The sequence below is a fragment of the Podarcis liolepis genome (genome assembly GCF_965112155.1).
Source record: "Podarcis liolepis genome assembly, chromosome: 2".
Classification (NCBI taxonomy): Eukaryota; Metazoa; Chordata; class Lepidosauria; order Squamata; family Lacertidae; genus Podarcis; species Podarcis liolepis.
The window spans coordinates 48,834,735-48,860,573 of record NC_139555.1 but is presented as its reverse complement, the minus strand read 5'-3'; the positions used below and the strand labels follow the sequence as shown (position 1 = coordinate 48,860,573).

The 25,839-nt window shown below is 41.7% G+C and overlaps 1 protein-coding gene across 2 annotated transcripts in view; it reads left to right on the top strand.

Annotated features, from left to right (window-relative positions):
* SLIT3 (slit guidance ligand 3) overlaps nt 1-25,839 on the top strand; it is a 411,520-nt gene that overhangs the window by 6,682 nt on the left and 378,999 nt on the right. For both annotated transcript variants that reach the window (XM_083481735.1, XM_083481734.1), the window contains exons 2-3: nt 23,540-23,611; nt 25,023-25,094. In XM_083481735.1, the coding sequence (XP_083337861.1) occupies nt 23,540-23,611; nt 25,023-25,094 (144 nt within the window). The remainder of the gene's footprint in view (nt 1-23,539; nt 23,612-25,022; nt 25,095-25,839) is intronic.

Genomic DNA, 25,839 nt, shown 5'->3' with positions numbered 1-25,839 from the left:
AGAGAGGCTGAGCCAGATAGCGAGCAGGAAGAGAAAACAGTGAATTATGTATTGTGGGTTTTTACTCAGACTTTTTGGGGGTGCCATGGAGGGTGCTGGTGGGCACACTGGTGCCCGTGGGGACACCACTTGGCAAAGGTGAAACTGTTGATGTGCCTATATTAAGTGGCATGTGGTTCTGCTTGATCAAAAGCTGCTAGCAGTTGTTATAAAGCACAGTAACTGGCAGAGAGCAAGGATTTCTGCGTTTTGCAATACACGGCCTACTTTAGGCTTGCCTCTCAGTGTCTCTTGCAATTCTCACAGAGCTATGGTGATGTTAGCAATGTCACACATAAGCCTAAATAAACAATGCAGAAATTCCTTAGTGATACATCCTTCTAGCATCAGGAAGAATAAATACAGAGGACACAAATGGTGGTTAAAACAAAAAATACTTAGGATGATTCACATAGTAAACACACAAGAGTGCCTACCATCTGCATTGCAAGAACCCACAGAAAACTATTTTCTTCTTAAACCTCAAGAAAGGAAAAAGTCAGATGAAAAAGAATTTAGGTTAACTCTGTGTGTTTTTTAGCCGCTTCCTCCCCACCCCCAAGGATGTTCGCAAATACCTTTCACATGAGCAGGTTCTGCTGTTGCATAGTTAAAGCATGTATGGTCTTCATTTTCTTAGTTGGATTAAGATGTGCTTCTAAAAGCCATAATTCATTATGCACTTCCTGTTCACAGAGTGTGGGAACTTTAAAAAGCACCCCTAATAATGGAGACTTGCTTGCCCTAACAGTCCCTTAAAATAAGTTTAAACAGGTAGTACTGTCCATTAAAAATGTTAAGTGCAGCTTCTCTTAAGGAGGCATACACACAGAGAGAGAGAGACTGTATAGTGTGAGTTACACTGACTGGGAAATAAAGGCTTGGATATATCTAATACCAATATGATGTATCTGACTTTTAATCTTCCTGCGGAAATGTTGATGGGTCACTTTTAAAACAACGCAGACGTGCTGCTTGTAGCCCAGCTGTGGGTTCTTGGTAAAACTGAAACATGCGATCTTTTAAAAAATATTGTTTACTGTCTGCCCTTTGCTGCTGAAGAACAAATAGTCCCGTATCACAGACAGCTCTGAAGGCATTTTGCCAAGTTGCATGTGACCAAGAATTAATAATAATTCTTATGAGCCTTCTTTTGTCTGTCAAATTTAATTTGGGCAGAGCAGTCGGCATCAGAGCTGACTTTCAAATATGCCACCACAGACGCATGCGCACGCACAGAGCCTCAAATGACCTGAGGATGCGCTGAGAGTTTAATTTTATATGCATCTCTTTTATCAACTTAAAATATGTGTCTTCTGCGCTCAAGGTGGCTACTCAGGGATGTTCATTCGGTGCTTACATGCAGAAGTGAGACAAAGTGAATACCTAAGAAAAAGTACAGTAGGTTCCTGTTTTTTGTGAGGCTCTCATTCTGCATGGGCTTCGTTTGTTCTCCCAGGGGAGCAGCATGGAATGAAGTCTGCACTGAGGGGACTGAATATGGATTGGTACCACATTTTCCTCCCCATTTCAGAACTAAGGTGTGGAAGGACAGCTTGTTCAAAGGGTTGATTTCAGTAAACATCTCCCTATTCGTTATGGCTTAAAGCGTCCTTTAATTATTCATTTCCTGATTGCAGTCCACAGTTGGCAACGGTCTCTCCCACCTCATGTGTTTTCCAGTGGCTCCTTCTCCTGGTTACCAACTCTTTAATTCATTTCCTGAACTGAGCTAAATAAAGGGCCACTACCTGGGAGAACCAGGAATTGATTCAAAACACCCCAAATGGAGAGATCTTTGTGGCCTGTAATCCTAAACACAATTTCTAAGTAGTAAGTCCTGAATAGAATTTACTTTAGATTAAATAGGATCTTGTCTGTGAGAAGGAGCACTGTAGGATTGTTATGGGGAACAGAGTGTCATATTGTGGTGTGTGTGCCACAGTTTTAATTCGACTTTCAGCTGATTGCTGAAGACCATCACCTTAGAAACATGCAAGAGCCCTTGGACTCAGTTACACAGCTGCAAATAAAATGCTTTAAGTGCAATATATAATGGGACACTTCAATGTATTTTTTAAAAAAAGGCTTTAAAAAAAGCATTTTCAAAACGGTTTTTATATGTGTGTCGATTTTACCCTTGTGTGGAAAAAGTTCTGAAACAGAGGCTGGAGATGCAGCAGCCATAAGTAACCCCACAGTCCTCCCCACCCCGATCAGGGAAACACAGCAAGACCTGTATCTGTTACCAGTTGGAGCAGGAGTAGGCAACCTAAGGCCTGGGGGCCAGATGTGGCCCAGTCGCCTTCTCAATCTGGCCCGCAGACAGCCTGGGAATCAGTGTGTTTTTACATGAGTAGAATGTGTCCTTTTATTTAAAATGCATCTCTGAGTTATTTGTGGGGCATAGGAATTCGTTCTTTTTTTTCTTTTTCAAAATACAGTCCAGCCCACCACATGGTCTGAGGGACGGTGGACCGGCCCACGCCTGAAAAAGGTTGCTGACCCCTGAGTTGGAGGGTTCTTGTGCTCTGTTAGCCAGTCAGACACTCTTAACAGTCTCTCTCTCTCTTTTACTTTTCTAACATGTAGATGGGGCTGCTTTCCTGTTCTGTTATCCCACACTGCTGATAATTTGTGTGTGAATACAAGAACTACAAGGGTGACCGAGGTGCCTGTGCCTTTGCCACTGTGGCTCTTGATTGGGTAGAAAAGGCATATGTGATTGTCCCCACCTATGTACTTCTGGTATTCATAGATCTCCTGCAGTAGTTTTTGTTGGTTTAGCTTAGTTTATTTAATAACATGCTTTTTAAGTCCCAAGGGACTCTCCCAGTGTGACTTAGAATAGTTAAAACAACAATAAAACAGTAAATAGTGATAAAACAATATAATGGCCAATCTGATTGGGATGTCATTTGATCTACTGGAGGTGCCAACTAAGATGGGGGGGGGGGGTTCACTTAGTTGCCCTCCTATTGCAGACCTCTGTGGAAAATCCATTGTTCAGCTTGGGGAAACCCTCTAAAATAGTGTGAAAGGTGACGTGGGGGTAGGGCTGTAGCAGGAAGAGGGGAACATAGAAAATCACCCCCTTCCTCTTTGCTTAGCAGCGAAGAACATAGGAAGCTGCCTTATACTGAGTCAAATCATTGTCCACTTACCTCGGTATTGTCTACCCTGACTGGCAACAGCACCCCAGGCTTTTAGGGAGGGTTCTCTCCCAGCCCTTCCTGGAGATGCCAGGGATTGGACCTGGGACATTCTGCATGCAAGGCAGATGTTCTGCCACTGAGCTATGGCCCTTCCCTCCATTGGACACCGCCACTGGATCACAATCTGCATGGAATTACAAAGTGGATTTCAACCAATAAATTAAGCCATTTGAGCAGCCAGAAATCTCAGTATAAAAACCAAATAAAATACCAAGGCCGCAATCCTATAGCAATTATTTGAGCATCATTCTGAAGGACTTACTTCTGAGTAGACATGCAGAAGACAGGTTATACAATGTCTAAAAATAAACTCCTCTCCTATCACCCAAAAGAAATCAAAGTCAGTACCAGGAGAGATTTGCACTGTTGGTACACCACAACTGAAAAGGCCCTATTTATGGTCACCCCTCTTCTCTAAAAGCAAGGGCACCCAGAAAGCGGCCTCTGATCTTAATACATGTGGGAGAAGCCCATCTCTAAGGTACCCAGATTACACCATGGGGAATTGGCTGTCATTACAGGGTGGGATTCAACTAACAAGTTCCACCAGCCTACTACAAGGACTAGTGCTATGGGGCTTCCCCTCCTCTGCTTTGCTTACTACCCCACTGGGATACCGTACCTCCCAGAACAGTGCACTAGGGCAGTGTAGAAGAGTGGGCAGATCAGTGTAGAAGAGTGGGCAGAGCAGTGTAGAAGAGTGGGCAGAGCAGTGTAGAAGAGTGGGCAGATCATTATTCCATTAGGCAAGCAGAAATGCTTACACTGATGGAGCGCTCCTATGTTGAATTCCTCCTGCAGCTTGGTGTGACCAAATGGGCCTCCCTTTCTCCCCCTCCATCTTCCTCTGTCTTCTGTTTGGAAAGAAACCTGCAGCCGTAGCACCCTGCTGTAGACAGTGCTCACAATGTGTCTCTTCAAGCGAAGTGGTTCTGAGATAATAAATTAATAATGATTTCACACCACGGGATTTGTGTGTGCTGCGTGTGCCTCTCCAAACAAGGATAAGCTCCTTGCTGAACACAGGTTCTGAGCATGTACAGTTTGAATAGTCGGGCTCAGGCATGCTGACCGTGAAGTTTTTATGAGGTTTGGAGTGTTGTGTTACATAAATGCTTAAATGCATTCTTGGATGGAATGAATAAAGTTCTCCTGACGTCGGGAACATTTTGTGTTTATAGCCTGATTTGTGGAGTTTAGTTAGCTCCAGTATCTCCCCCAAAATGGCTGGATCAGACCTTGGTGGTTGGTTGGTTGGTTGTTTTTGCTGAAAAGTATTTATTAAGATTAACTCTCTACACTAGTTGGTTTCCAGGAGCACAGTAGAAGCAGTGGAGGAATGGAGCGAGACCAAGCAGCATAGACTCACACACGTTAATGTTCTCATTAAACCATAGTCTGTTTTTAACTGTTGTTAAATGGGGCATGCAGACGGGGCTACCTGGAAGCAAGAGGTGCCAATAACTGTGGGTTAGTCCAGCCCATCTCTCATTCTGAATATTCTCAGTTAGAACATGTTGAAATATGGGGAAATTTAAGCCTTGATTCCAAAAGTAGGCCCAGGGTGTTATGGTACTTGTAAGGCTTATGCTGTTATCTACTGCTCAGATTGCTTGAAGTGTTGTCGGTCTGAACACTCTCAAATGTGGAAGCAAGTCAGCAAACAAATAAGTAAATGGATTCACTTTGCAAACTCTGTTGTAAATGGCAGGCCTTTTATCCTATCTATCCCAAAAGTGAGACAGCGGCATGTTTTACTGCTAGCTTGATTAAAAATTAAGTGTTATCACAGGCTGAGGTGCACGTAAAACACTTGTAGGTCTGCTCAGACTGCTGCTGGCAGCCTCTGGTCTCCTAACAGCTACTCAACTGAGAGTTGGTAAAAAACCTGCATTTTGCCTAAGCAGTAGCCTTCAAAGGGGGGGGGGTATCTGCTGTAAATGGCCAATAACAAAACAAACAAAAAAGAGTGAAATGCTTGGTTTGCATTTCAACAGTATAAGCAAGAATCCAGTTGTCTAGTGGCTTGGTAACAATTTTAAAACATGGCAAATATATTAGTTAATCATATGGATGCAATCAATCCTATAGGTATTGCATCTTAATGCAGCTAATGTTTTCTGCACCAGTGCAACAGATACACAGGTGTTTAAGGTGTTATAAGGGCTTTGTTCACCACAAAAGTTCAATTACTACAGTGGCATGTACATGGTACTATTATTATTGTATCTCACCTGTTCTCCCAGGAGCATAGTTCTGCTCCCCACCCCATTTTTATCTCCACAACAACCATGTGAGTAGGTTAGGCTGAAAGCTAGACTTCATTCAGATGCTTGTATCTCAGTTGATTAATCCAAGATATGCGCCATATTTGAATTTCTCCTTCCCTCTTTTCTTCTTTTCATGCTTCAGCTGAAGAATTTCAGGGTTAATTAACCATAGTTTTGTCTGATGTCTAAACTGGGAATACCAGGATTAGAACAAAGGGTGCTTCCAGATGGGTGTTTATTGTGGTGTTGGTTCTCCTCATGCATGTAAGGGGTTGTTTTTTTTTTGTGTGTGTGTGTGTGTGTGTGTGTGTGTGTGTGAAGTCCACATGATGTCATCAACATCAAAATGCCAGTCCATATTTCCCTCCCATTTAATCTTGATTTACCTTTTCCGGGGGAAATCCAATAAGTAAAAAAAGCTGTTCATAATGACTTGTTTGCAAATTAAGCCCCCATCTGGAAACATCCAAAGTAGCATTGTAAACCACAGCTTGAAGTTAGTTTAAGAACCTGGTTTGCTCTGAGCCTGGCAACAATAATTTCCCAGTATGGATGTAACAAGAAACTATAATTAATTAGCTCAGGGAGACGTCAGTTGTGGCACATAAGAAGGGAAGAGGAAAGTGGTAGCTTGGGGAGAGAATGAATAGCGAGCAGAAGACTTGTGCACAACTCAGCTTCAGAGAGCAAAATGTCATTGCAATATGAAGAAGTAAAAGTAAGGAAATCTTTTTTTCTTTTTCTTTTGCCATACTAATGAATGCAAAAACTTTTAAACTAATAAATGGGAGCTGCAACAAACTCTTGTAGTGTGGAGTGTTCCTGTTCAGAGTGCAAGCTAGCCAAGCCCATGGAGAACTGAGCTTGCTATTAATGTGTGTATACACGCACACATACACATGTATGTGGTGAAGGTAACTCATTGTAACAGCACAGCTGAAGTTGCCCATGGATAATCCCAACCAAATTGGCTTTAGATCTTCACACAGAATGGTATCAATTATCTGGGTGTTGTTTCACTTAGAGGAAAAAGAATTTCTTTAGAGAAAAATCTGGTCAGGGCTAGGAATATTGACACAATTGATGCCAAGGGTTACTTCCTTTGTGGGATCTGGGATAGCCTTCCAAGCGAGAGAAAAACCTAAGGATGGGCAGATAATTGCAGGTTTTCGTTTTCATTTTAGCAACTAAAAACCCTAAAGTCATTCCTCCACACATAATGAGCCACCACAGTCTTCTTCTGCATCATCACAGTGGTTGTAGCGTTTTAACTTTTGCTGTGTTGAGCAGCCAAGCTGGCAGGCTGCATCAATGAAGAGATTTTATTTCATCCCTTTTCCTTGCCATGGCTTATGTAATTCCTTTCCATGGCAACTCCTTCCAGAGATGCACCAGCTTTCTGGCTGGTTCCTCCTACTACCGTGGGAATGGTTCGACCTGTTTGCTAGCCATTAGGAATTCAACCTAGGATTGGGGCAGGAGAACACTCAATTCTTGTGTTTTGGCCCCAAAGGGAGCATCACTGGAGCACTGGGAGTTTGTCTCTCCACACAACTGGCAGTGTTAAAATGTCAGCTGTGTGCTAAGTAGGTAGATTAGGAATGAACACCTGCTACTATAGTCATATGTTGTTGCATTCCAGCTCCCATCAGCCCCAGCCAGTGTGTGTAATGGTCAAGGGTGGTGGGAGTTGTCCAGCAACATTTGGAGGGCCTAGGTTAGCCACCCTCGAGTCACAGGATTAAGCTGACACTTGTTAAAAATCATAGCGAGGCAGCATATAGATCTTCAAGAAAATGTAGAGCTACGCAATCATCCTCCGCAGATGGAATAACAAGTATATTACCAGATTCAACTAAAGAGTCCTGCTAGTGGAAGCCTGTGCAAGGACTTCTGGGAGCGTAACAGGGCTTTACCCCTCTCCCCTGCCCTCTGTGCCCCCCATATTTGCTTGGGGGGCATTGGGAGAACCCACATAACAGTGCATCAGGGGGAGAGGAGGGGGTCATTCAATCTAGCAAGCTGAAATATTTGCACTGACCCAACGATTGCCATAGCTTTATGCTGAAGGAAGATGGATTCCCTTACAAAAGAGATCCAGGATGACCTTCAGGAGTGTAGGGAAGTTGAGTTGCAACCTGGAGATTCCCTGCTGGCTTTACATTTGCTGCAGAATTTTAAGATGAGGCAGCTTTGGTTATTTCTGCCGCTTCCCTCCTTTATCACTGTCTGAGCAGCAACATCTAGAGTCCTGGTTCCTTCAGAAGGAAGGGAGAGGGAAACAAACAGAAGATGTGACTACAGCTCCTGGGCAATGACAGCAAAAATAATGCTGGCTTTCTTAATTACAGTGGTACCTCTGGTTATGAACTTAATTAGTTCCGGAGGTCCGTTCTTAACCTGAAACCATTCTTAACCTGAGGCACGCTTTCGCTAATGGGGTCTCCTGCTGCCGCCGTGCGATTTCCGTTCTCATCCTGGGGCAAAGTGTGCAACCCGAGGTACTACTTCTGGGTTAGCAGAGTTTGTAACCCGAAGCGTTTGTAACCCAAGGTACCACTGTAATTTTGTTGGAGGTGGTATTACCAAGATTAGTGAGCAGTGTTGATACCACTGTTTTCACTGCACATGCCAAGCATAAATTTCCTTCAAGGAATTAGGTCTTTTGTCAACTCTTTATGACAGAAACTGTGGCCCTTTGGATGTTGTTGGACTACAAGTTTCAACATCCCTGACCATTTCCCATGCTTGCTGAGGATTGTGGGAGTTGTAGTCTGTCAACATCTGAGGCGCCTTAGGTTCTCTGTGTGGGAATTCGCCAGAATATATTTGCTTCCAGACAGGATTGCCATCTTCCTCAAAAAGCATATATGTATTTATTATTACATTTACACCCCACCTGCAAGAAGCTCAAGGCAGCATACACGATTCTCCCTTTCCTCAGTTTATCCTCTCAACAGCCTTGTGAGGTAGGTTAGGCTGACTGAAGGTAACTGGCCGAGGTCAGTAATGTGACTCGACTTTATTTTAGTAATATCTGGTTTCTATGCTCTCTTGTGGCAGGATATAAAACATTCCACAGTTGGTGTGAAGGTGGTGATGTATTTTGAAATATTTTGTTTCCCAAACCGCTGATTCACTTGCAAAGAAAATATAGATATGCTTAAATATATTTTTCAATCCCGAGTGATGGAAGATAGGCCCACCATGCAAGTTTCAGGAAATAGCTATTATATGATGGGGAAGGCTGGAACAAAAGATATTCTGACACACAGTGCCAAGCCCTTAAGAATAATGGTTGAAAGCAGAACGCTTAATATGGCTTAATGGCACAAATATGTTGAAACACCAATGTAATAAAAACAGTGCAAGTGGGATTTGAAAAGCAAATGGGAAAATATTAACATGAGAATGCATCTGGAAGGATGGGTGGGAGTTTAAAAGTGTCCTCATGTTCTCCTGGCAAACGCAGTGGTGGTTCTGGTTCTTATTAGAACAATTTAGAAGTCAACAAACTGCTGACCTTAATTAAGAATCTTTTCATAATCTATCATCCTCTTCCTACAGCGGTTCCTTGCTTAATAATCTTAGGAACTTGTTTTGAGCTGGGGAAATGTGTGTCTTGAATTCTCAGTTTGTCTGGAACAAAGTAGGGTGTTTTTTAACCATCTTTAAAATGATAGCTATGAGTAATAGGAACCCTGAAAATTATGGGTTATGACTGAATAATAAAATAAAAGAAATAATAGGCAGTACTGGGGTAACGATATTCTGTAACTATAGAAGCAAAAGTATATTTCTAGAGTAGGTTTGTCAGGTAAACATTTTTTTATCAGTCCACCTCCATGCAGAAGATTACTTTCTTTAATCCCTGCCTGATACACAGGCTAAAAGCAGGGATACCTGCTTTTGAGTTGTAGGAAGGAACCTGATAAACTGAAAGGAGAACTTTGTGGTGTGTGGAAAGGACCCTTTTAGAGGGAGGAGGAGAGAAACCACCCAACAAGATGCTGTGGAATAATTCAAGCAGAAATATTCCTGAGATGGCCAAAATCATGATCAGATGCAGGAAGGATCAGGTCCGCTGACGTGCTAGGATTAAAACCACAAGTTCACTGCTAGTATATTCATAGCCTTGCAACAGTTTCCCAATCACAATTCTGGCTCAGGATATAGAACAGTGGTTAATACACAGCTCATTTGATTTTTTTTATTGTTAATTTTATTTTCTACATTTTACTTTTTGTTTGTAAACATCTCTGGAATCTCATATACCCACTCTGGGGTGTTCATTTTGAACCTTTGATATCTTTTATGCCACTCTGTGTGAAAGAAAAGCCTTTGCAGAATTACTGGAATGGTAGCTGGGGAAATAAAACCATCCCACTCGGTTGGGCAGAAGGCTGCTCTACAAGCTTTGCCAGCCGCCTTCTGCTGAAGATGATTGGATTGGGTTCAGTACCGTTCAAGGAAGCTGTGTGATATTTTATGCTTCCTTTCTTACAGGAATAAGGGCTACTGGACATGAGTCCACAGTGTTGTGAAGCAACATTTTCAGTAGCTGTGGCAGTTCAGTTGCCTGGGAGACACTTAATTCATGTAAATTTGGGGCGATGGCTCAACCCTGCTCTCTCCAGAGTACAATGAATGAACAATTGACTTGTCTCCTAAATATTTGCCCAGAAAATATTGACCCTTAGTTGGTGTATTGCTGTCTCAAATCCACCTACGTATTATCCAATGGGCTAATGAAGAGAGGATCTTGATTTACACATAGTAAAGCCCTTGCTTTAAAAAGCTGTTGATGCATTTTAAATTATAATTTAAAATAGTAAAATTTTGAACTGTAACAAAACAGTTGGAGAGAAAGAAATAGTTGTTGTTCCTGTCACCACTGCTGTCCCACAGCAATCCATTGTTATTACCTTTTAAAAACAACATTGTGTCTTTTACCCACAACAGCTACTGCCTATTCTGCATGGAAGATTGGTACTTCCAGAACAGACAATGAAGTAACACTTTGAAAAGATGTCCAAAGCTGCTGAGGAGCATGGGTTTGTGTAGGACAGAAACTTCTGCTTCACTCTCATCCTCCTTCCATTTCTGACCCATGGTATGGTTATTGAACATGAGGCTTCCACCTAGCTGAAGCTAAGCAGGTCTAGGTCTTGGCAGTGCCAGAGACATCCAGGGAACCCTCAGTTTTGTGCCCCCTCAGTGGTTCTATGATGAAAGGACGGTGGGATATAATTGTAAGATCTCTCCCCCCCCCACCGCCCGATCCCAAACCTTCTCTGGCTGCTGTTTGTTCCAGCCAGTGGTTTGATGGGTTTTGAGGTTTTCTAACCAATGGAAGAGCTCTAAGATGTGAATGGAGGTAGAGAGATGTGGCAAAACTTAAATGATTGATCCTGAAATTCATGCTGGTTTACACTGTCCTGTGTCAACTATCCCTGAATTCATTTTTAACTGCTGATCCATTTTTTGTACCTGTTTAGAGAATAATGTAGAGGTTTTGTGAGTTGAAGTGAAGCCAACAATGATAATAATGACTTCCCTGACTCTCAACTCTTTTATCATCGGATAATAATAATTATTATATTTGTTTGTTTGTTTGATCTCCTGTGTTGAATCTAGTGTTGCATATGCAGAGTTCCATTCATGCAATGGGACTTTCCCCTGCCTCTCCTCTCCCTGCTCGCCCTCAAAATCTGCTCCAGAGTCGAGCTGAGTGGAAAGTTCCATTGTACATATGGACATCTGCTGAATAGTAGTGTTGGACAGGACCCACTTGTAGAGAAGGGTGGATACATCAGCATAACAACTGGGAGATAAGAACCTTGGAATCTGGAGCTCTTGGCCACTGGGGAAGGCTGGAGTAACAAGGGAGCTGGCAGTTCATCTGAAAATCAAGTGAAGAGAGAGCTTTTTCTTTTCTTTTCTTTTAAAAAGCATAAATTAATACAATATTTAGATTCAGATGAAATCTGACATCTTTGATATGTGTATTGTTAACAGCAGGAGATAATGAGTGGGATGAAATTGATTTTCAAATTTTGAATTGTTCAGTAACATATGACGGGTGAAAAAAAGTAATTCATTTGTTTGGGAAGGTTATATCCTCCAAATTATGCCACTTTTAAATTTTTATTAAGACCAGTATTGGATTTGGGAGAGCAACAGTGTTCTAAATGACTGGCAGTCGTTAATATAATTACTCTTGCAGAAGGATGGAGTGGTGAAGCAATTCAAACCTGTTTTTGTATCAGGGTTGGCTCACATGCTTCTAACATTCCTGTTTGTAGAAAGTCATACTAAATTAAAACACACACACACACAAGCCCACATTTTACTCAAATATGCTTCACATTAAATGGCTAATGCAGCATGTTTATGGGTAAAGCTTCCTCCAAAGGAGCTAAGCTCTGAACTCACATGATTAGTGTTTATGTTAAGTAGGCATTCCATGCCATTGTAGTCTGTGTTTATGTTTCTATCTGAAATCACTGCATTCCACTGTTGTTGCCTCCTCCCAAAAAAACTGCCTGTTATACCAATGGCTTTGCTTGGCTGCATGTGTTGAATATATCACAAAGAAAAAAAGTTTGCTACCATGCTTGCTCAGGACACAAGTCTCTAAACACATTTGCCCTCTACTTCTCCATGTGTTGGGGAATAAGCCCTTATGCAACACAAAAATGGTGTGCGAGGGGGGAAAGCTCTTCCTAAGGTGACCCTACTCCCTGCCTTTGGAAGCCTTATGCAAATCTGCTGCAGGCGATGGACTGTGGGTAGAAAGGTAAAGGCAAAGGACCCCTGGATGGTTAAGTCCAGTCAAACTTGACTGTGGGGTGCCGCACTCATCTGGGTCATGTGGCCAGCATGACTAAACCGCTTCATGGTGCAATCGGACACCATGGCAAGTGCCAGAGTGCACAAAAACTCTGTTTACTTTGAGTAACCTCAAGGGAGGAGTGTTTCCAGCTACCTCAGCCGCTGTCTTTGGAAGCCTCAGTGGTGCCTGAACTGCTGGTGCCAAAGGCGCAGTGATCCTCTGGGGAAACTGAGGGAAGCCTTGACATTTGGTCAGACTGACTTAATGCTTAGCTAATTTGCAGTGGATATCCAAGCAGTGGCTAGAACATCTAGGACCACGGTGAAATGGTTCATACTCCCTTGTTATTTTTTCCTACTGCAAAGATGTGTAATGCTGCTACATTTATAGTATACAAGTGTTGTTTTTTTGCATGCTGTTGCATTTGCCATTATGTTGCTGTTAGGAAATGGTTCTTGCAAATGCTGTTTTGTGGTATATTGCTGTTGTCCTTGTTGCAAGACACTTTGAGCATAAGTGTATGTGGGGGGGGGGGGATACAAAAATTAAGTGGTGATGAAATGCAGCCTTGGTCCTGTTCCACCCAAGAACAGCCTGATGTCAAGCTGGTGGAGCCTTGTCCTACCCACTAATCAAAATACCAAGGAGCTAGGTGTGGAAGATCAGATTTTTTTAGTCTCGGTGGAGGAGTGTCCTCAAAGTCAGGGCTTTTCTAGAAAATACCTATTTTGATGGAAAGAAAACTAAAACAGCAATCAACGGTTCAGTTATGAGACTTTCCCAGAAGGGAGATTGGGGGCAGAGGGAAGAAGGGGTTGTTGGCAGGAACATCCAGAGAGCCAGTGTGGTGTAGTGGTTAAGAGCGGTAGTCACGTAATCTGGGTAACCGGGTTCGCGTCTCCGCTCCTCCACATGCAGCTGCTGGGTGACCTTGGGCCAGTCACACTTCTGTGAAGTCTCTCAGCCCCACTCACCTCACAGAGTGTTTGTTGTGGGGGAGGAAGGGAAAGGAGAATGTTAGCCGCTTTGAGACTCCTTAAAGGGAGTGAAAGGCGGGATATCAAATCCAAACTCTTCTTCTTCTTCTTCAGTGAGGCGGTGCCACACCATTGCCCTCCTGACAGCAGTGGTGCTGCTGTTTTCCAGCATGAGTGGGGAAGGCAGGTCAGCTTGGTGGGAAAGTTGGGGTTGTGCGGGCCGGAAGTGTTGGATTGGCTCTGTCACTCTGTGAGCATGTCCTTGACCTCACAGCTGCACAGTCTTGCTCCTGGTTGTGGGGGTGAGTTGGTAACACAACTGTGCCGTCTAAATGCAGCTTGAACAAAAGTGGAGGGAGAAGGAGGATAGTTCCAGTATCACAGGGAGGACAATGGGGTTGGAGAGGAGAGGCGCCGCTGTTACCTACCCTTCCACTCTGTCTTACAGATACCTGAAAGGAAAGAAAACTCTGCGGGAAAGGAGACTGGAGAGTATAGAAGTGCAACTCAGATGCACCAAGAGAAGGAAGGGCTGGTGTGTCCAAGCAGTTATAGGCATGGGCATTGACTACTTTATTAAAGAAGGGGTGGTTCTGGGTGGGTTCCCAAGCAAAGGGAAGTGCTCTTTGGCTTGATTTACAAGGGAGGATGGGAGCTGGAGGTAACTGGCTTTTCTACAGCGAGCTTAGCCCTTTCTTCTAGGGCTCCTGGAAGCCAATCAATGGAGTTTCAGTGAGGCTTTGGTTAGACTGCAACAGGGTGGAGGTAGGATGTTTCAGATGTTCCCTAACTCCTGTCTGGGAGCCCATAGTGCTGCCTGACAAATTGGTGAGTTACCAAACTGAAGTGCCTTCTTTCAGTGCATGGAGACTGGTACATTGGTCTGGCTTCTGGGGTGCCTGATTTGATACCCTTGCTAATGTTCAATGTGCAGCTGGTGATGGGAAGCCACAGTAATGCAAAGTCTTCCAATAGGCAGGGGTACTTTGTCCTTTTCCTGTTGCTAAGCTACCACTGTTAAAAGCCAGAATACATCCTGCTAGCCACACAGCTGAAGAAAAATTTAACTGCTCAGTCTCTCCCAAAGGGAGAGTGTAATGCCTGCTTCCTCATCCCCATCACAGAGGGCTACATTACTGCATCATTCATGAACCCTGAAGTACATTTCTACACCCCCCCCGCCAACTCCTCTAACAGTGCCAACATAAATAAGTCTGGTTTGTTGTTTGGGTTGGAAAAAATCGCACCGAAAGCTGTTATGGCCAGAAGGTCATAAGCCAGTTTTTCATTGCCCATAGCTTAGCAATGACAATGTAGCATTTTGTTTACTTCAAAGTTAAACATTAAACACTCCTTTTTTAAAGAAAAAGAAAAGAGTACCATAGATATTTATGATGACAGGATCATTATTTGGATCAGTAACTTGGCTTGGTTTTGGAGTAGGCCAAATTTCTGTGCTCTGGGTAGTGGTTTTGGGTGTGGCCATCTCTTTCCCTTTATGTTGGGCCAATTTCAGACAGTTGACAGGTGTCTCTGCTGTTCTTCAACTTGTGTGTCATATGGCTATTCTCTTAGTTCAGGGGAGGGGAAGGTAAGCTCTCTGTGGTGTCCTAGCAACCAATGACATGCTAAACTATATATAGCTGACAAATGTGCCCTGTGATTACTTGGAAACCACAAAATGCTTGTTCCTCCCTTCTCCACCTTGAAATGGCCAAGATCTAAGTGCCACAATGGTGGTTGTTAGTAGCTGGTGGGAGAAAACCGAGCCTACAGAAATGAACTGGTTTTTGGCTTGTTGAATTGGTGGGCTGGCCCTTGGAGGCTTCTGTCTGGAGACCTCTGGAGAATCACAGCACCTGCTGTGGCTGCAGAGATCGGTAACTTGTAACTGCTGCCTCCTGTGCTGTTTTTGCTGCATTAGCAGCACCAAAGTGACCTCTCCAGGGTGCAAACCAGGGTACTGTGTATGGAGGTCCTGGGGTGCCCAGACGATGCATTTGGCACCAGCTTGGCTACAGGGGGCATAAAAGGATGGACCTTGAGGTTATAAATATAAAGTTTTGGCAGGGTATAGCAATAGTTTTTCCAAAGTTCAAGAATTGTTTATTATTATTATTATTATTATTATTATTATTATTATTATTATTATTATTATATTTTACAATTGAGTTTGAAAAGCTGCATCGAAGTGGGTTCTTTTTTGGGGGAGGTTGTTTGTGTGTATCAGGTTTTGCTTTGAATGTACTCTTGTAGTACTCCAGTGTCTTTAAAAGTCACATTTGAAGTGGAATTTGGCTGCTGCATGTACTTAACATTAATAGCTACTCATAATGAAGAAAAGCTGCTCATCATAAAGGCTAATGGTCAAGAATGTGTATCATCTGCATGTTGCGTTAGACAAAGTGAACTGAATAAACACATCAGTTGTACTCTGGCTGACTGAATCCACTAGTTCTTCTACATTAGCCCCAGGAATCATTTAAAATCCAGCAGCTGAGCTCATATTGTGCCTGTAGGGGTTTTCCCTTTAAAGTGATTGGCTGTAAGCAGTCTCTTTTCTGGTCTGCTTTGCATGGTCCACACACATCCAAATCAGACCCAAGCCTATTGGGCCTCCTGCCAGGGACCTTGGAGGAAATGTAGCCAGGCCTGGCTTGGAAGCTGCTTTTGGCTGCACTGCCCCCACAAAGGTTTTTGTTCCTTCCCCATCCCTATATACAAATGCTTCTAACGCCAACTTTTGCTGGTGGGAGGAACACAAAGGGTGTGACCATAGCTGGGCACAATCTACCATTAGCGTGGAACAGTCTACAGTCTACGCTTCAGGTTATAGACTCCGCTAACCCAGAAATATTACCTAGGGTTAAGAACTTTGCTTCAGGATGAGAACAGAAATCGTGCTCCGGCGGCGCGGCAGCAGCGGGAGGCCCCATTAGCTAAAGTGGTGCTTCAGGTTAAGAACAGTTTCAGGTTAAGAACGGACTTCCGGAACGAATTAAGTACTTAACCCGAGGTACCACTGTAATGTGGTTTGAGCTTCAGTTTGTTGGCTCTCATCCGTCTATTACTGAGGCAAGACAATAGTCCAGCACCACCACTGCTACACCTGCAGATGTAAAGGACAAATAGAACTGTGTGTCATCAGCATATTGCTGAAAACATACTCCAAACCCCTCTGGATGACCCCACTCAGCGGTTTCATGTAGATGTCAAACAGTATAGGTAATGTGAATGTCAGTTTGCCTAATAGGTAATTATTTCAGTATCAACCTACTGAGGTGAAGAAAGAGCTTCTAGTTATTTACAGAACTTTAACTTGGAACTATTCTATTGAAGTCAATTATGAGGATTGGCTGTTGTATTGGGAATGTTCTATTAAGAAATAAGCTCTTGATTGTTTTAGTTAAAAATGATCAAGATTAAACCTTAGTTTGAGTTTATGGAATTTAAAACTATAGGGAGGGAGGTTGCTAGCAGGTACAATGGAAGAACACAACCAATAGTATATGTTGTAGGGAGTAACAACTGTTGCCATATTTGCTGAGAGAGAAGCAGGGCCACAGGTCATGCAGGTTATGAATGTATGAGACTCATTTCATAATCGTTTTTTGGAATGCTAAAACAAATGTTAATGTTTCCTGGCTATTCAAAGCTGCTTTTACTGGAAATAGCTGGCATTCTAAAGATACAGAAATAGCAAATCTAGCACATAAAGTGTTGATAAATTGTTAAACTCATTATTTACAGTTCCATTTAAAAGGGAAAATTTTCTAACCCATGTAATTATTGAGTAATTTGTGCTTCAGCAGTTTGTTGCATACATTTTATCGCAATAATGTGATAAAGTGTACAGTGGTACCTCGGGTTAAGTACTTAATTCGTTCCAGAGGTCCGTTCTTAACCTGAAGCACCACTTTAGCTAATGGGGCCTCCTGCTGCTGCCGCACCACTGGAGCACAATTTCTGTTCTTAACCTGAAGCACTATTTCTGGGTTAGCGGAGTATGTAACCTGAAGCGTATGTAACCTGAGGTACCTGTTATGTACTGAAGTTCTCACCCTGGGCCAGCAGGGGGATACTGTAGATAGTTATGCAAATGAAGGATCGAAAGTGACGTTCAGTGATTGGATAGTTTTAGAAAGTTGTTACAGTAACAAGGTCCTGGAGCTCTATATAAGCAGGCTGACTGAGCCCTTCAGCTCAGTTCAGTTCTGGCCTCAGAATAAAGAAGAGCTGTTTGAAGAATCGCTGTGTCGTCTGATATGTTCGCCCACAACTCAACAGTACCACTGTACTGAGCTTGAAGGAACTGGGCTTGAAGAACTGAGAATGGAAAGAGGTATTTTGATATCTGTCATTGAATCCAGTGATGCTTTTTCACTCAGTCTTTGATATAGCAGAAGATTCTGCTAAGAGAAGAGGAAGGGAGTCAGCTGTTTCCCTCCCCCAATCTCTTCCTTGAGGTAGGGAGGAATCTCCAGAACTGCTCTAGAAGGTGCTGAGAGAAGCTGCAGGGAGAAAGGGGGAAATTGGTGAGAAATCACATTCCCTCTTCTCTTATTAGTGGAGACCCACACTAGGTCAAAGAATATTCCATGAATTGAAGGGCACCACTGGATACAGCCCCAAATGTCTTTCTTAGTAAAAAAATTTCCTTTGAACGATCTGTTCAGAAGCTGATGCCACTATCCTCTCATGTTGTCCCCTGCAACTGTGATGTAAAATGAGGTAAATGAGGATGCAAAACTCAGGTAAATGGAAGTTATATGGTCTGAAGTCCATTGTTAATGATGTAGCATCCTTTAACTGCAGAATATCCCTTCTCAACATGTTCCCTTCTTGCTTCATAACTGCTTCTTCACCTTCTTTTAAAGATGACAACTTACTGATGGCCACCTGTGCATATTTTCCTTAGCGAATACCGGTAAAACTTATTACCATGTGTTTGAAGGATACAGCATTTGAGCAGTAATACCTCAGTAATATCTCTTCTTTTATATACTGAATTAAATACATGATAATACTTTGAAAATGATCTTCTCAGCACACATTTTGTTGAACAACTTGACTAACTTGCACTTCCTCACTGCTTTCTAAAATTCTGCACGTATCTCTAACTTCGCTCCTTCTACTTACTATTACTATGGGTTGTTTGTAACTTTCATTGTGCTTTTGAAATGCCTTCTCTATTCAGTGTGCACCATATATTTATGTTAACATTTTGGTATCATTTTTGGCATCTATAGCTAACAGTGTTTTTACAGCTGCTTTAGTGATAATTGTGTTTTGGTTTAACTTTCTTCTCATTAACAACAATCTGTTTCCCCACAACTGTAATAGTGAAGGGAAACATCAACAATGTAGGCATATACCAGTATGTACTCTTTTGTTGTAACTTGTTCCTGCATCACTACTAATGGAGACACTCAACTTTTTGGCAAGTCAAGGTGTTGATAGTGGTGTACAGAGCCCTAAGTGGCTCAGGGCCTGAGTACCTTCCTCAGTACCTCCTGATCCTTGCTCTGAGATCAGTGAGGAAGGCCTTCTCATGGTCCCACCAGTGGGCATTGTCCAATGTACTGTGACTGAAAACAGAGACTTCTCAGTAGTAGCTGGTAATGGAGCTCACTCCCTGAAGATGGGGGTACTTCCTTTCCAACAGACATTCAGTATCTTCTAACATCTGTCTTGGTGCTAGTTTTTCCAAACTCAGTACTGTGATTGCGACAGCATATTTTACATGTTGATAAAAATGCCATTAAATTTTTTTCATTTTCTTGGCCATTACCAAAAAGTCCACTTTTTCAAATCTGCAATTATAGTAAAACTGGCTATTTCCACGAACTGTCAGTCCTGTAACATTGAAATTAGGATTTAGCACCCTGGCTTCAATGTATAACATAAGGTGGGTCCCACTAATTCACACAAAATATTACTCTAATCTGTTTTCATCTCCCCTTAAATAGCCCAGTAAAAGTTCAGTTAAGTTCCAAGTTGCTGAAAATGTACATGTTGTGTTCTTGAGAGAACTGTAACCAGCAGAGGGCAGTATGAGGCATTCTCTAGTCCAGTGGTTGTCTCAATATGTATGTCTCGAATGTAAGATTAAGGAGGTCCAGATGGATTGTTGTCAGGTGACGTACAGGTCTTCATATTGAGCCCGTTACTTATGTTAAGATAAAGTCAAGAGGGATGTGCCAGGTTGACCAGATACCGCCTCTTGACTTGCATTAGTTCAGCTGAAACATGTGACTCTAATCTACTGCTGAAGCTAAGTGGATCTGGCCTGGGCAGAATACCATCTGGGAGCCATATGTGGCTGTTCATAGCTCTATGAAGGCAAAACTGGTACAAATGTAATAAATAAATAAGGGCATAATTAAAGCAGCTGTGTCCCCATTTGTGGGAATACCCCCCTCACCCGCAAAAGCTCTCAGAGGGTCTTCTTCCTCTCTTAGAACCACAGATTTGAGGCAGGAAACCAAGTACATATGGTGATACCAAGCAACAGAGAAGCATTATTAGAGCTGCGGGGGGTGGGATATACTTTTTATTGATCTGAAAAAATGACCAAGATCCCATCTGTACTATACATTGAAAGCAGTATCATACCACTTTAAACAGTAATGGCCTCCCCAAAACAATGATGGGAACTGTGGTTTAAAAGCCCTGAGAGTTGTTAGGAGATCCTTTTTCTCCTCACCGAGCTAAAATTCACAGAGTAGTTTAGCAATCCATCCCTCCTCCCAGGGAACTCTTGGAATCGTAGCTCTATGAGGAGAATAGGATTCTCCTAACAACTCTTGGTATCCTTCCCAGGATTTTGGGGAGTAAGCCATGACTGTTTTAAGTGGGATGTTACTGCTTTAAATGTATAGTGCAGATGGCAGCTGAATATATTTGAAGGCTTAAGGTTCTGGGAAGATCTGGTAGGGTAGGAGGGTGCGATTAGGAGGAGAGAAGAAGTAAAAGTTAACTGCAGGCTGAGCACAGTAAAGATAACTAGCTTTTAACTCCAGCAGCAGGCCACAAATAGCAAGTTGTGGCACAGTTAATTGGCAAGTTTGTGGGACCCAGGAAAAGTTCAAACTCTTGGTTGGCCAAGATAATTTTTTGTTCAGTGCCATTTTTTTGTATCAAATGTAAGTGTGGGGTGATTCTTTCCTTCTTGAGGCTTTTCCTACCTGTGTCCTCTTTTCCCTGTTCTATACCGGAAAGTGAGTGGTGTGAAGAAAGAGACTTATAGTCCATTCAATTGTGATGAATGAGGAACAATTTACCTCACACCTTGGACTGTTTACCTAACCTATTGAGGTAAAGTGGAGGATTATGATCTCCCCAAAGAATTTTCTAGATTAGGCTGCAGCTCCTGGAATTCTACTATACCAGATACTGTGGTACAGTAACAATACATAGTATAAAAAAGTATACCTGAAAACATTACACTAAAACCCCCAACCATTAACAGTCCATTTGGTATACATCAAAAGGTCACCAATCAAGTTCACCAATATAGCAAGTAAAAATATATTATAATTTCACACCCAAACCCAGTAAAATTAATACATAGTAATCCTCGCCCTGTTATGCTTCAACCCAAAGACAAGAAAATCCCCTCAGAGCTATCACAAAGGCTCCCGGGGCTAGAGAGCAGTACAAGGTACGCAGAAACAACAATTTCCTGATACGCAGGCAATTGTGAGGGAAACGGTAGGAAGCTTTTATGTATTTGCATGTCGAGGTCCCCAGGTCCACCCCAATAACTCACACATCACACAGAATTTTTTTGTTTAAGGTTTTTGGCATAATTTTGGCCACAACTTTATTAAAATACAAATTTGTGAGTGGTTGCTTAGACATTGGTTGCTACTATCTGCCCCCACCATGGGGGACAGACTGACATTCTGCACGATGTGAAAGTCAGAATAGGGGAATACACTTGGGGGTAACGTGGAGCAGGGAACCTGCCCTCACCCCAAATGCAACCAGGAGCTCATTGCTATGGCCCGAGCCCCCTTGACAGAGTGGACAAGCAATAGTTAGCCCCCAATGTGGCAAGTAACAAAGTTGAAAATATGGAGAAGTGTTTAAGGAGGAGAACAGTTGACTACCAGGCTGGAAAAGGAAGAGGCTGCCAAAATACTGTTTTGTTGCTTTCTCTTAAAGCTCAATGAAACATGAGTACTTTGTATACGCAAATTGCTACTGAATGTTTAATAATAGGCCTTTCACTGTGTTGGCCTGTAGGGTTGCCAAGTCTCTCTCTCCTCACAGGGCCAGTGGGCCAGGGAGATGAGCCAGTTAGTTCAAGGATGTTGCCTGTTTGAGCAGGAAGTGGATGTTGGTGGTACATTGTGATTTTTAAAACTTTTTTTAAGTTTACTGCAAACAGATCTCAAGTGGAGGACTGATGGACTCATTTGCATGTGTTTCCAAAGCATATGTTTTATGTCTTTGTTAGCATTTGCTTCTTAGGTTCTTGCTTTCACAGGACAATAAATAAAAATACTTAGATTGAAAGTGTATGCTGGAAAAAGGGAAAAGTTTAAACTCACTTGAGGGTTTAAGTATCCTTGTGGGTGTGGGCAGGAAAGACTGAGGTTGGGCCTTGTATAAAATAGCTTTCTCTCTTGTTCCAGCTCCTTTACATGAAATTGGTCTTCTAGAGACCCTATTGAGCAAGTTAGGCCCTATAATGTAACACCATCCTTATCATTGGCTATGCAGGCTGAACTGAGTTGCAGTCTACAGGTTTCCCACCTGTGTAATAATTTCACGGCACCTGAATACCTGACAATCCAGTTAATGATGGTTTTAAACAAATGAAAATTCACAGGAGAGAAGGGGGCCTAGAATGCCATATCTGTTAAGGATAAAATTCCACTGGAACAATTGACTCCATGTTTGAAAAAAATTAAATATAGCATGTCATGCCAATCAGGCTCATGGATTTGCTAAAATTATTCAAAAGTTGTACATTAAGGCTACAAGTCTGTGGGTGGTTAACTGGGATTAACCTTGAATAGCATACTGGAACTTCTCAATAAACATGTTTAAGATTAAATTCTATCATTTTTTTATTATGTGCCCATTTTATGTTTTAGTATTTACAAGCAACAAGGTAATATGTTTATCTACAGGATGGGATATTAATTAAAAATTACACATAGATTAAAAATCAATTACCATGAGCTTCATGAAGTACTGATTCTACAAGTGGAGATATGACAGACAATTTTTAAACTGAAGCAGAAAATGTGAAGAAAACAAATTGTGCATCAAGGAAATTTAGATTCTGAATAATACAAATCAGTTTAAAATGTGTACATAAAATCATTTTGTATGCATGTTGTCAAGTAGCATCTTTATTCATGATTAGTTTTTATGATGCAGATTTTATAATAATACAGGGACAGGAAAAATGCATTGTTATGTAATAGATAACAGGACTGCAGTGTGTAATATTAGATAGGCAAAGCTAATATTTGAAACTATCACAGCCTGGATTTTGCTTTTTAAAAGCGTACATGAAAATCTCAGTGTTAACACCAAGAGAGTTTTTTTTTTAATGTACTGCCTATACATTAAAATAAATATAAAATGTCAAATTATGCAAAATTCCATGTGTGCCGGTATTTAGAAAAGTATTACTCTTCTCAATAGTATAGGCAGACATGCACTACCAATTTGCTCTGCCCTGGAAACAAGACATGCTTCTCTGCAGAACGGACCAGTACTAGTTCGGTGTGATAGTGACATTTAAATTTGGTTCAGTTCCGGCTCAGTGCTGGGAAAAGTATTATTATTATTATTATTATTATTATTTATTATTATTATTATTATTTTGGCTTGCAACAGTGCCCTGACTTTCATATAGTTAATTAACTTCAGTTGAGTAGCCATCTGTGGTTGTTCTGGAAAAGACTGATAGAGCCAACATTGGAGTTGTGAAAAGGGAAATACAGTAATAGCTCTAGTAGTAGTATTGCCTGCAGCAAACTGCTGAAATTATTCATGTACCAATTGGTCTTGTCTGGCACACCAGTCTTTACAAACTTGCTAAATGCCTTATGACATGAATAAATTAATCTTGTCTTCCTAGGTGCTCTCTCTCCCTCTCAGACAGATAGTTATTTCTTAAATTGTTGAAATGCCTCGCAGGTGCTTTTGTCAAACATGAATTTACTTTTTCTTTTGCAGTGACTTAGACAGAAACAACATTACAAGGATTACAAAGGTGGACTTTGCTGGGCTTAAGAATCTTCGTGTTCTGTGAGTATGGGGGGGGGGGGAGTCTCCCTAAAGAAGTTCCTTTTGTTTTAGTATTCAGCAGCTATCTACCACAAGCAATAAATTTCCCTCTGTGTTGTCAGTCTTCAAGCTGATACACAGCTGTGCTGCATACACTGTATTGCATTTATATGCTAAAAGTACACTTTTCAAAGGTACAGTGTCAGGCACATTGTACTTTCCACACTTGATTTTGATAAGTCTATTGTATCGCTTCGCTTGCTTGTAAATTGACTTTACTAAATTGGTAAGCAAGAAGTTCTGTAGAGGTCTGTAGGATATTGACTTAGACTTAGGCAGTGCAGTCCTAAATAGTAAAAGCCGGCTCAGTTCAGTGAGTTCACACCCAGAAAAAGTGTGAATAGCATTACTGCCTAAGTGAAATTTCATAAGTGACACCAACAGAAAAACAACAACAGGCAATGGTCTGATTTATTGAAGTTATGCTGTGGTAGAAATATCTGTGTGCAAATGCGTTAGCAAACCATTAAATGCTCACTAATAAAATGTGTGATTTTAACAAGCCCCCCCCCCCAAATATGGTTAGTCAAATGTCATGTTGAACTCAGCTGAATTCTGGTATTTAAAATTGCAGCCTGAGGCCAAGTTTGTACATGGCTGTTAGTCAGAGACCGCAGTAATAACTTGCATGCATGAAAGAGACATTACAGATCTAACACAGACAGATATAAATCAGCTGATAGCTCTTATATAGAGTTTTTCAATTGGTATGGTTTTCTGTTAACTTGATAACTATACTTCAAGCCTGATTAACACTTGATGTACATGTCATTCAGTAGCTAAGTAGTGCTGATGATTACTACACCCTGTACCGCATAATCCTATATGTTTACTCATAAGCAAGTTCTACTGTGTTCATTGTCGTCTATTTCTGGGTAATGCATAGGACTGCAACCTTTTCAACCTATTACCGTCTTCTACCAAACATATAAGTTGACCCAAGGAATTCTGTTACCACCCTTCCCCTATGCCACATCTAATTTCTATGCCCTTATTAGTCAGTGGTCATTGTCATATGATAGATAAGAAAAGAAACTAATGAATAAACTCATTTTTAAGCAGGAATTGTTTTCATTTGGGGAGGGGTGAGTTGGTATCTTCTCTGTTTCCCTAGTTAATATGACTGGTTTTTAGCTTGTTTAATAGTTCTGTTTTAATGTGAATGTTTTGCAACATTGTATTTTAGTGGTTTGCTATTCGCTGCCTTGAGATCTCTTTGGGATGAAGGATAACTGAATATAATAAGCATTTGTTTTGGAGAGAGTGGGAAGCTAACCTTTGTGATTTATTTATTTTTTACATAGGCAATTGGAGTAATTTGAAGATTGCTTATACTTTTAACATCAACAAATATCTTTTTTTTCTAAAATAGGCATTTGGAAGAGAATCTAATTAGTGTAATAGAACGTGGAGCATTTCAGGATCTAAAGCAACTTGAACGGCTGTAAGTATTCTCTCTTGCTAAACCATCTAAATTGTACAGTTGAGAGATGGTAAAGCTATCTTGATGTGATGGAGGGTGGGGTAGGGGTGACATATCACATAGTGATACCTTGGTTTACGAACTTAATCCATTCCTGAAGTCCGTTCTTAAACCGAAACCGTTCTTAAACTGAGGTGCGCTTTCCCTAATGTGGCCTCCCACCGCTGGTGCTCTTCCACCGTTCGGATTCCATTCTTAGACCGAGGTAAAGTTCTCAAACCGGGACACTATTTTCGGTTTTGCGGAGTTCGTAAATCGAATCGTTCTTAAACAGGACTGTTCTTAAACCGAGGTACCACTATACATGTTAACATAGCAGCTGTCTCACTCTGGGGGGTGGGGAAATGGTTTGAGCCTGAGGATGGAATATATTCAAGCTGTTAAAACTGTATAAACAAGTTATGATTGCTATTTTGTGATCTATGAAAAGCACTGAATAATAACCATAATAGCACCACCAGTGTGCATGACATTTTACAGAGTACAAAAGAATAGTTTCTTACAAGAATCTTACAATCTAAAATTCAACACAGGGGAATCAACAGTTAGATAATACAGATATTTCAGTTGCACATGCTTTGACTGAGTTGCATGCCAAATTCCTGAAGGGCATAGGCATCCTAGAATTGTAGAGCTGGAAAGATCCCAAAGTGTCATCTAGTCCAACCTACTGCAATGCATGAACCACAGCTAAATAATCCCTGAC